The 12,500-nt window shown below is 33.6% G+C and overlaps 2 protein-coding genes across 6 annotated transcripts in view; one reads left to right on the top strand and one right to left on the bottom strand.

Moving 5' to 3' along the window:
• The window catches only part of LOC118447572 (uncharacterized), a 33,572-nt gene extending 27,802 nt beyond the window's left edge, over nucleotides 1-5,770 (top strand). For 3 of the 4 annotated variants that reach the window (XM_085655326.1, XM_085655330.1, XM_035879658.2), the window contains 2 exons: nucleotides 4,123-4,290; nucleotides 4,581-5,770. In XM_085655326.1, coding sequence (XP_085511452.1) covers nucleotides 4,123-4,290; nucleotides 4,581-5,050 — 638 coding nt within the window. In that variant the 3' untranslated portion in view covers nucleotides 5,051-5,770. The remainder of the gene's footprint in view (nucleotides 1-4,122; nucleotides 4,291-4,580) is intronic. The other variant, XR_004839911.2, reaches the window with a different exon arrangement.
• Nucleotides 5,771-6,722: 952 nt separating this feature from the next.
• The window catches only part of LOC118447570 (brefeldin A-inhibited guanine nucleotide-exchange protein 3), an 18,163-nt gene continuing 12,385 nt past the window's right edge, over nucleotides 6,723-12,500 (bottom strand). For both annotated transcript variants that reach the window (XM_035879652.2, XM_035879653.2), the window contains exons 20-22: nucleotides 11,120-11,346; nucleotides 9,411-10,998; nucleotides 6,723-9,263 (exon numbers count right to left, since the gene is read on the bottom strand). In XM_035879652.2, coding sequence (XP_035735545.2) covers nucleotides 9,120-9,263; nucleotides 9,411-10,998; nucleotides 11,120-11,346 — 1,959 coding nt within the window. In that variant the 3' untranslated portion in view covers nucleotides 6,723-9,119. The remainder of the gene's footprint in view (nucleotides 9,264-9,410; nucleotides 10,999-11,119; nucleotides 11,347-12,500) is intronic.

Here is a 12,500-nt window from a genome sequence, read left to right as displayed (position 1 = left end):
TCTCAATTTGTATCGTATTTCGTGTATATCGATTTTTATTTGGTAATAATTACAACATTTTTTCTCATTATATATATATATATATAATTAATTTTATTAATTCCTCTTTGTTTTTTCCTTCTCCTTCCATTTTTTATTGTTGTTTTTTTTCTAAAATACATACATAATTAAAAGAATCCTGTGTCTAAATATAATATATCGAAATTAGTTCGACGTTAGATATAAAATCGATTCTATCTTTTTGTCCGACAATATCATTTATATGGTAAATAGCAAAAATAAAAGCGACTAGACATGAAGTTAATGGTTTTTTTATTTGATATGTTAGATTTACCACGGAACAATATTTTTATGATAATCACTATTGTCCAATGACAAAAGAATCTCTTGTAGTTTTATTATAGTAGGAGATTTTCAAAATCGAAGATTACGAATTGACCATCGGCAGTTCGACAACAGATGGTCGCCCCAAAACGGCGCACGCTGGTGTGGCTTTGTTTTGTTACCGTTGTTCCGGTAATTGCGGCAAATACACGGCCATTTTCGGTAATCACCCGCACGCCCCCTACCCTGCCCTATCCACGGCGGTCCCCTTTGAGAATTCTGAAACGACCTCGACCTTCCGCCGGTAGGCGTAACGACAGTTTCGTCCTCGGTGGACCCATACTAGCCACGACCTCGACTTTTAACTTATGTTAGCCATCGTATGTCAAAATTCTTTTCTAATCTTCTCTTTTTAATCATTATCTTTCTTTTCATTGCTTTTTTCTTTTTCTTTTTTTTTTCTTTCTTTTCTATTGTTTTTAAATCTTTCTTATCTTATTTTAATAAAAGATTGAATCTCGAAAGGAATAAGAATGAAATTCAACTATTATTTATCTTTTTTCTTTTCTTTTTTTTTTATTTTCTTTTTTTCATCGCAATAAGCAATTTTCTAAAATTTCTTTTCCATTTCAATATTCAATAATTTATTTATTTAATTCAATTTTTCCATTCGATATATATTAACTCTTTAATACTTCGAAATGTTTTTGGATATATCTTGACTAATCGATTCATTGTAAAATAAGGAAAACTCTATTCTATTTTCTTTATTCGAAAGGATCTATCGATGATGGATCACCTACTCCACTCGCGTGCACCTCGTCACTTAATATTCGCATTCGCAAGCATGCCATCACCCGACCATAATTATCACCTCGCACTCGTATGCGTTACCATCCAATGTAGACAAGTTTAACATTTGAAAAGTATTTACTGTCTTGTCGGAGACTGACATAAAGTGCAAACGATTTATGTCTTTGGAAAATAATAATTTAAGATTATTTTTCAAAAACAACGGCTTTATTACAACTATAATAATGCTATATATACCTTTTGCAAATTATTTTAAGCGAATCGAATAATTTAGAAAAATATTAATTATTGAAAGGTGAAATTTTTTTTAACGATGCAACAATTTTTGCGATATTTAAAAAAATGAAAAGAGCTTCGAAAATCGGAACAAAATAGAAAAATAAAAAAAGAGATGGAGAATAAATAATAAGAAAACAATTGTAAAATTGAAATTTTAATTTGAAAATTGGAAAATTGAAAGTTTTTTTAAAGTTTTTGAAACGAATTAAGGAGTTAATAAAAGTGATTTATTAAAAAGTGAAATTCACGCGTATACGAAGTTGGAAAAGATTTGGAAAAATTTCCAAAATCGATACAATTTCGAAAAATCGAAACGAAATAAGAACATAAATGTAAAAAAGTAAAAAATAGAAGATAATAACAAAACTATTGTATATAATGAAATTGTGTAATTTTTTCACAAATCTTTGAATAAATTAAAAAGCTTATAAAAATAGTTCTCAAAACTTCAAAAGTGAAATTTAAACGTAGACACAGAAGATTCAGATATTTCAGAAAATTAACAAAGACTTCGAAAATCGGGACGAAGTAAAAAAAAAAAGAAAAAAAGAAAAAAGTAAAAGAAAAAAAGGAAAGAAATATGATGATAATAATAAAACGATTTTGATAATGAAACATTTTATTGACTTGACATTTTTTGGACGAATTAAAAAATTAATAAAAATAAAAAAAGAAAAAAAAAGAAAAAAAATAAGAAAAGATATTTCAAAAAATGAAATTCGTGAATAATATGGTGCAAAAAATGTCGTGAAATTTTGAAGAACGACGACAGTTTCGAAATTTGAGACGAAGTAAAAAAAAAAAAAGAAATAGGTAAGTAAATAAATAAATAAAAGGAATGGGAAAGGGAATTGATTCCAGGAAATCATTGGATACAATGGACTCGTTCTTGGAAGCTAAGTTTTGTCATCGACTTCTCTGACCCGCCGAGAATCGTCAATGTTCGGACTTTCCGTCCGTACGTTTCTCGCCAGTCAATGATTTCCTTCGTCACGTATATATCTTCTTTCTTCTTCTCTCTCTCTCTCTCTCTCTCTCTTTTTTTTTATTTCCATATCTCTATATATATGTGTATATATAAAATATATATCTTACATACACTGGTAAAACTCACGGAGATTCCAACAGCAAACATAATTTACGTTTCTGAGATTATGAAAGAAAAAAAGTATTAACATAAACTCCATTTTTTACATGACGATTGAGCGAAGTTAAACGAATGAATGATATCATGATAACTTCATGAAAAACCTATGTATAAATAACGTTAAATCAAACGGGTTTTATATATCCATTAAACTTATGTACTCATTTTAATGTATCGCATAAATTAAGATCTTACGCAAATGAATTTATAATTGATACAAAATGATAAGTTTTATTTGAATAATTATTGTAGAGTTCCGTTTGTATCAGCGTATCTCTGAGTGTAAATCTGTGTCCGTGTATATATATATATATATATATATATATATATATATATGTATCTATTTACACAATAAATCTCGTCAGTTCGTATTAAAGAGATAAGTAACAACAAATTTCACCTCGCTGAGTCATACAATACTATATTTCGCTGTTGGCTTCTGTGAACGATACTCACGTTTTCTCTCTCTCTCTCTCTCTCTCTCTCTCTCCCTGTCTCTCTCTCTCTCTCTCTCTCTCTCTCTCTCTCTCTCTCTCTCTCTCTTCTTTTTGTCCTTTCTCCAGTGCTTGGAAATTCATTCATCGTACGTCGGTCTAGTCATGAAGTCGCAGCTGACTCGTAAGACTTATTATACGAAGAAATAACGTGATAAATAATAAACTCGTTCGGAATAGAAATTTCTTTAAGTATCCGTTTCGTTGGATCCACTTTGAACCATTTCATTTGTTTCAAACATATAATATTAGAAATGGTATGGTCTGATTTTAATTGGCCTTTTCAATGCAAAAATAATTAAATGTATCGTCGGTCAACAGCTTATCGACCGTGAGGATAAACGTTCGTCGGTAAAAGGAAGAAAAAAAAAGAAAAATAGAAAAAAATAAATAAATATCATAAAAGAACTTGTAACATTGTAATCTTTGTAAAAGTAGAAAAATCAAAAAGTTTTGTTTTCTCGCTAGACTAACATGATCCAGAACGTCAGAAAGTAAATTTATGAACATTCATTTCTAACGAACGTTCGAAACTTCCGTCGTTCTTATACGAAATGACTCATGTCAATTAATCTGTTGGTGTTACTCACTCAAAATCCCGTTACCGACTCATGAACGAAGATACTGAAATGAAAGATGCTGAATTTTTATAAAGCTCCTCGATAATATTGATGTATTATAATAATTTTTCTATCTAAACAAATATTATATTTTTATATAATTATAATAATATATTATGATATTTATATATATATCTATATATATATATATATATATATATATATATATATATATATACATTTTTTCATTAAAAAAATATATAAGCAGAATTATATAAAATTTTATATATATATATATATATACAATTATAATATTTACATATATTTATATTAATATATTTTTTTATATATACTTTTTTATTAAAAGTATATAACTTTCGAGTTATTTAAAATTTGTATCGCAATGACTCTAAAAGTTATCACATAAGAATTAGATTAGGAACAAATGTTTCTCACGTTGTTCCTTAATGTATAATATTATTTGTATTTCTTATTTTGATTATAGACACAAGTACGAGCACCACTGAGTGGTCTTATCCATCGACAACTCCTTATCCAGCTCCAACAGTCAGTAGCGGTGGATCGTACTCTCCTATTCCAGGTGGTGCATTTTCTTATCCCGGTGAATCCTTATCACATCATCCAACAACGGAACCTGTACCGCTACCAACCGGTAAGTTGATCGATGTTCAAGACTATAATATCTACAATTGAAATCTTTCCTTCTTCTTATTCCTCATAGGTTTTATTTCGATTCAAGGACTTTTAAAAACTGACACGATACACGTAATATTCTAAGAAAAATGTATACTTCTCGTTTTATGACACAATCATACCATATGTGGTCTTACGTACTAATGTAACAACATAAACAAACGATAATAGAGTATTGTCTTTTTCTCTTTATCCGACAGTTAATTGCGGTTTTAAAATCATTGCACCTGAATCATCCTGTTATTTCAGTTTTACCATCCGAGAGTCAACAGGACACCTACACTCCAAACTGCGTTTCCATGTATTCCGGTCACGGAACTTCGTCAACATCGTTGCCTCTGATACCTGGAAAGCCCAATGACCCCGATATCTTCGCAGGTGGTGGAACAGGAAGCGCAAGTCCAGGATACCATTATGGTTCCTGGACACCTGGACCAGCTACACCAGTACCGGTCGCTTCACACAATTACAATCCTAATTATCAAGGATATTACAACAACCCAAGTCAAAATTACATAAGTCCGGCCCCGATGGTACTATATCCGCAGCTCTACAGTACGGTTAATCAGAATCAGATTCATCTGCATCTTCATGGTGATCTCAGCGACGAACAAGTCACAATTGCTGGAGGAAACTTAACGATCAGTAGCAATCGTTTGGAAATTGGAGTTCTAGGTGAAGAAAGCGAACAAAGAAACGACGTTTGGAGACCTTATTAAAGGATTTAAGGATTTAATAAGATATTGACAGTAAATAACAATTCGTTACGTGCGTTAATCATTAATAGTGAAGAATGTTGATGTGAAGCTCGGAGAAAGTTAACGATGGTTGAAAGTGCGTTTTTAGAATATTTTCTATTCTCGAGAACTCTTTTGAAACATCAACGTAAGTACATATGTACTCATAAATTTATTCTAAGGAAAGGCTGTTAATTAACGAGTGCTAAAAAAAAAAGATATGTTGAAGAATTTAATCGTTTCTTGTATAGTGCGAGATGTTGCAAGAAAGGGCAAAAAAAAAGTTATCTTAGACTATCGTAAGGCAATCTTGGATCTGGTGTTATTTTAAAGAAGACTGAGTACTCAGGATATCAGATTTCAAGTATTCTCAAGCTAAACGTGCTTTCTTTACGATCTTATCGAAAGCAGACATAGGATGAATAAGTTTGCTCGAAGGATAAAAAAAGAGAAAAAAAAGAAGAAGAAGAAGAAGAATAGGAAGAAAGAAAAAGAAAAGTGAAAAAAGGGTAAGGCTTTTTGGTAGTATGCGCGTCGTGAATCGTTTTCAGCAATATCGTTCGTTCTCTTTTCGATCGTAAATTTGAGACGTCAGAGAACAGTCAGTGTATGTAAGTAAGTACTTATCAAATGATGAGAAGGTAGAGTCAAATAATGTAACGTTGTAAATATACAGATATTTTCCATGAAATAATAAATACGTACCTGGAGAGTTCCTACGTCCCTATTCGTGATAACTTGTCACAAACAACTTTAATCATTCATTTATAACCGTTTCTATAGAGGGGAGGAGAAAGGGGAGGAGAAGAAAAAAGAGGAGAGAAGAGGGGAAAGGATAAAAAAACAGGAAATAACGAAAAGAATACGACGTATGAACGATAAATATGAGCAGAGGATTGTTTCCTAGTATGTTTCAGTATTTAAAAAAAAAACGATGTAAATAATCCGAAGAAAAGAAGTTAGTGGATCGTTAAAAACAGAACTGAAGGCAATCTTGAGTTAATCTTTAAAGAAGAAAGCTTCTCTACTGTCTGCCGCCATTCGTCCCCCCTTCCAACACCCCTTCCCCCCCTCCCTCCCTACCTCCTACCTCAGTCCACGTGACTGAGTTCACACTTTCGAGTGATTTCTTCGTTCTCCCACTTCTCTTCCGTGATGTTTACAGCCCCGATGCATCCTGCGAATAGGACGCGAGGAATAAAACCATGGAATAAGGCGAGGCGGCCGTCGCTCATAAGCTTCTCTCTTTACGAGGATGACTCGACTCGTCTCCGACCGCAGACGAGAGTCTCCCGACTCTTTTCTACGTCCTTTAAGAACCAACTGAAATACGTTTCGTCTCGCAGGAAATGGTCGACATCTTCGTGCTCTCTTCTTCCGACCATAAATAGTGGGACAGATTTTAACTTTATTTCATTCCTACGAACTGTAATAACAATATCTAAATTTTATTTATTTATTTATTTTTTTGTTTTGTTTTTCTTCTTTTCTTTTTTTTTCTTTTTTTTTTTTTTAGTCGTAAGCGTATCGTATACGCGTCGTAAAGGTGATCCGTTCGTTATCAAAAACAAAGACGAAGAAGAAAAAGAAACAGGAAAAAAAAAAGAAAAAAAAAATGGTATCAATTTGAGACCGATCAAATTTTTTTCTCACCATATTTATTTTCTCTCACGTACAGTCACAGTTGTTGCTTGCTTGCAGCCCCGAACGTTCTCTTTTACACAAATTTGATTATGATAAATTTAGTTTAGAATACTGTTGCATAACCACAGACGAAGTTAGGTGAGTGTGTGTGTGTGTGAATATGAGTGTGTGTTTGTGTATGCATGTGTGCGCACTATGTGATTAGTCAATTTTCTTCGTTCATACCTTTCTTTATATTTCTCTTTCTCTTTGCATATTTATATATACATACATACATACATACATACATACATACATATATACATACATATATACATATATACATATACACATACATATACATATATATATATATATATATATATACACACATACGTATGATGGATTGGACACATTGAAAAAACGGGAGAATACATAGGCACGTTTTATTATCAATTATTGTATTATCGAAACTTTTAACTTTTCCTCCTCTCGTTAAACGATCTAACGATCAACAAACATTTATAACATGTACCATACATTCACATTGATAGTGAGTTGATTTTTTTTTCTTTTTTATTCTTTTCTTCTTAATACGAATAGCAAATCGTCGTTTGGTAATCGTCCGTATTCTCTAATTTAGAAGCACCGCGTGTGGTCGATAAATTGGATACGTAGAAAAATAATAAATAATTTTTAATTTCAAAACGTACAGTTAAACTTTAAAAGACGGACGAGACATTGCCAAACGTCGATTTTAATATTTTAGTCCCTTCTCAATTTTCACCTCTTATATAGCGTTTAGACTATTTACAATAAAACATGATAACACTAGATGTAAATTAACAGGAATAGTTACGACGCATTGGGAGCATGTAAAGTGAGTGTATGTAATATATCGCGAGAACGTTAAAAAGCTATCGCATATTTCTGTAAAATCTTTTCTTTCTTTTTTTCATACTTTTTTCTCTTTTTTCTTTTCTTTTTTTCTTTTTTCTTTTCTTTTTTTCTTTTTTCTTTTCATCATCGCATCATAAATAATAGGCTTCGAATAATTTTCCTTCAACATTCTAGTTCATTCTAATTCTAATTTGGATTTGCTCCAAATAGGCCGTACCTACACTAAAAACTCTCTTCATTTTTATCAACAAAATAAGTGAAAGATAGATATATCTCAATAATATTACAAAATATTCTTTAAAAATATAATAAATAAGTAAATAAATAAATAAATAGATAAATATATATATATAAATAAATTAATTAATTGATTAACAAGAGAAGAGAGACTATAGAAGAAGCAACGGAAAAGGAAAAACGAAAAAGAAAAAAAAATACATTGAAATGGCTTGTTTTAAGTACGTACTCGAACATTTTCTGTCAAACACTTACTAGCGCGGATTCATCGGATTTATGTTTGTCTTCTTATACGTTGGATGTAGAAAAAGATTCAACGTATGTACTGTGTACGTACAACAACAGCATAGCTGGCTGCGACTGGACCGCAAACTACAGTTAAGCGCAAGGAGCATAAAAGAAGAATCGAGAAGATGTGCGTGCGAAGTAAATCGTAAATAAAATTCTTCTCTCTTTCTTTCTTTCTCTCTCTTTCTCTCTCTCTCCCTTCCTCTCTTTCTCTCTCTCTCCCTCTTTCGATTTCTCTCTCTCGCTCTCTCTCTCTCTCTCTTTCTCTCTTGCCTTATGTTGACGGTCGTTCAAACGCATGACGAAATAGAGATAAGGCTTAGATTCGTGTCAGGAAACAGGACACCGTCTTTCTATGACCGAGAAAAGTAACGAGAAACTGCAATCGTTCGTTCATTTCTCGTTGTCGATCAAACATCACGGACACTATTATCTATCGTACTGAATAAAGTGACTCGATAATTGTTTCAAAGTATTAAAATTATATATATCTATATCTAACTAGTTTGTAAATTTCTATCTTGACTTTAGATTTCATTGTTTTTCTATAGCTCTCTCTCTCTCTCTCTCTCTCTCTCTCACACTCTCACTTTTTTTTAACGAACAAAAAATGTCTTATAAAAACAAATAAGAAGAAGGTATCCCTAACTTTTTAATTTCTATGCAATCCAAAGTAATTGTAAAGCAATTAGAAATTTAAAAGGAACGAATCTTCTAATACTCTCTTTCGTTGTCACATACGTTCGTTCATTTCTAATACTTAATATCTTATTTCTTTCTCTCTTTCTTTCTCTCTCTTTTTCTCTCTCCCTCTTCTTTCTCTATTTTTCTCTATCTTTCTCTTTCTCTCTCTCTCTCTCTCTCTCTCTCTCTCTTTCTCTCTCTCTCTTTTTCTTTTTTTTCTCCCCAAAAAATTCTAGCTCATCCAGAAAAATGCTCCTTAGGAAGTTCTTTAATGGACCATAGAAAAAAACATTTGCTCCCAGATGAGCTGTAGCTGTTCCTAGTTGTTGGTCAGTCCGTAAAACACAGCGATACGGTGAAAGAGAGATGAAAGTCGTTGTTTCAAGATCTGATCGATAGCGTGTCTGGTAAGAATCCTGACGCCACGTACCAGAACAGGAAGTAATGGCGCCAACCGTTCATCCTGCGAACATTTCATTATCGTTTCCTCCATTTATCGATATTAGAAATATTAGTTATCAATATTAGATATATCTGCCAGATTTTTTAAGCTAGAACAGAAAAGAGAAAAAAAAAAATATAGATATATTTATATGTATTTCCCACTCACCGGTAACGCTAAAATCCATTCGAGTGCCGTACTCAAAGTTTCTGCCCAAGCTTTCCTATGAGCCTCGCTGTCCTTATTAACGTTAATCCTTTTTTTAAATTCAATTTGATGATTTAAAGATTGTCGATCGTCGAGAAAATTTTCAGCTTCATCTTCCTCGTCCTTTAAAAACGGATTAGTCCTAAATCCACGTTTGCTACGTTCGTAATCGCGCAAAAGTTCGTCGATATTGTTAAAATTTTTATAAGAACGATCGACCGACTCGTCGTCGTCTTCATCCTTCGAATCGTAAGAAATTGATGTCTCGTGAATGATTTTTGGAGATTGGGGAACCGAGGAATCTCGGGTTCTTCGTAACTCCATCACAGATTTCGAACGTAAATTTGTAGGATCGAAACTGACAAGATCGTTGAAATTTTCAATATCAGCAGTCATTATGAATTTGAGAGAAGTCCTTTTAGATAGTAAACAAGCCTCGCTTTTTCGTCGTTGGATGGATGGTTTCTCGTACTCGATAGCATCGTTCAAGGTAGCATTACTACTCGGTAATTTAACTTCGGGTGCAGATATGCCAGAAGTATCGGGTGACGAAGTCGTTCTCCAAAGAGGATACAATTGGTTTTGGCTGTTTATCATTTCTGGAGGCGCTGGTGTCATAGCTACAAGTTTGGCATCAACATAACCTTCACTGGAGGTACCTCCAGATCGATCGAAATATACTATTCTTTCTGTTACAGAACCTAGCCTAGAAGCTGGTCTGGAATCATCCGTTTCCGGCTCTGACTGAGGACCAGAGTCCGTTGAATATTCAGCTGCCAAGTCGGACAATCTGAAAGGTCTAAGATCATTTTCACATTCTGGTCCAAGTTCCTCCAAGCCACTTTCGTCGTCCAAACTAGGATTATAAACTTCAGGATCCTCGAGATCCTCTGGATCTTCGTTTTCTTCGACATCGTCGACTTGATCCTCATCCCTGTTTATTAAAGGATTATGCACACGTGTTTCCGTAGATGCTGGTGTGCTCGTAATGATTCTATCATGAATCGCTTCCTTCCTCGTGATTTCAGGATAATCGTCAGGTTGTGCAACCAGAAGAAATATCTTCCTTTCAGCAAAACTATCAGCTTTGGTATATTTTCCATCATGATCGCGAACTACCTCGACATACATGTCGCAAAGTTCTTCGAAAGTCGATTGAATTTGTCTCAGATATTTTTTTATCTTCTGATACTTCAAGTCGGACTCATTGTCATTTTTATTACCATTAGATAGAAAATTCTTAACATAATCGAGATCCAATACAGTATCGTTAGCTTCACGGAGAAACAATTCAAACAGGGTGATGAATTTAATGGTCCAAGCAGCTCCAGCTTGTCGATAGAGATTTGCCGGTTGTTCGAGATCAGCTACCTTCTGGACCAAGAACTTCAAACCAGGACGACAATCGAATTTTAAAGCTGCAGCGTAGGAAAGGTCCAACGCTGATAGAAAAATCTCGATGTGTCGTGAATTCATGTAGGAAGGATTAACAGCCTCGGATGATTTGTAAGACACCGATGCGGTTGCATGTGGGATCACGTGTGACAAGCTGAGATAAAGGAATGAAAAGAAAAAAGAAGAAAAAAAAATAAGAAGAAAAAGAAACAAAGTAGAGATAGAAATTAAATCGATTTATAAATTGTCTAATTTCGAGGGAAACATAAACGTACCTCGAAATCGAGGGGTTGGCACCCTGAAGAAGAACACAGGCAACACAATGGAGTAGCATTTGGTGGACCAAAAGACCAACCACCAAAGCACGTAATTGAATCCTGACGATGAACAGATCGGGATTGAGAGTGGTAGCCACGGCTGGTGGATACACGAGGAAGACGTACGATCTCTCATCGGGTGACCTTGAGTTATCTTCAGCACGCTGTTCCTCCAAGAGGAACACCTGAAGACACAAACGTGAAATTTTCAATTGAAAATCAGGAGACTAAACCTAATTCATTTTTTTTTGTACACGTTAAGCAGGACTTTTCGATGATTACTTAGAAAGTATTATTATTATTTCAAAGAATATTTAATATGAATTAAATGAAGAAGACGTCATGCTTATCAGTATCATGCTTAACGAGAACAATCGTCTCTCATTCTCTCTCTCTCTTTCTTTCTCTCTCTCTCCCTCTCTCTCTTTCTGTCTTTTTTCTCTCTCTCTCTCTCTCTCTCACTCTCTCTTTTAATGAACATAGCTAACGATGATAAAAGATTCCGCAAACGTCCTAGAAACGCTCGGCCCAACGGATATGTGTGCATTCTACGAAAGCAGCAGCTTCTAGAGAAAGTGTGTGTGTACAGACAAAATATATACATACATATATACATACATACATATATATTGTTATATATATTGTTATATATGATATAACAATATATTTATATTGAAATATAACGTGAAAACCTAGCCATGGACTCATGCCATGGATTTTAATGGTGATTCGTAAGATCTCGTGAGAAAAAATTAATGCCAAATGAATCTCCAAACAGCGACGGGGTCCTTTGAATAATAATATTCTCTTGGTGATTTAAATGCCACGCAGATCCGCCACGTTAATTCTTCTAGATATTTTTTTTATAAACGTCATCGCACAATCTCATTTCATTATAACATTTCCTTTACATATATATATATATATATATATATATATATATATATATATATTTCTTTTTTTTTATTGTTTTTCTCTCGTCCGTGTGATCTCGATGAAAGGACCTCGTCGAAGAGATTTTGTAGCTTGACATGTGCCTTCTACCAGCGAGTGCAAACGTCTAAAAACGTGATGATTCAGAATTTCCGCTCGTCGAGAATCGTCGATAGGCTCGTTCCAAATCCTCCGTTTGATCATTTTAATTTACGTCGATGGTACACGAATTTGAAATTCGTATAACTTTTCTTTGTTTTTTTTATTATTATTATTTTTTTTTTTTATGTCCCACTCTCTCACTCTCTCTCTCTCTCTTTCTCTCTCTCTCTCTCTCTTGCTCACATACCCTCTCTCGCTCTTTCTCTTTCTCTCTCTCTCTCTCTCTCTCTCTCTCTCTCTCTCT

The sequence above is a fragment of the Vespa mandarinia genome, chromosome 1, assembly GCF_050613455.1.
Source record: "Vespa mandarinia isolate Hongniang chromosome 1, ASM5061345v1, whole genome shotgun sequence".
In the NCBI taxonomy this organism is placed as follows: Eukaryota; Metazoa; Arthropoda; class Insecta; order Hymenoptera; family Vespidae; genus Vespa; species Vespa mandarinia.
Note: the sequence above shows the minus strand (reverse complement) of the source record. Positions and strands in the feature narration are given on the sequence as shown.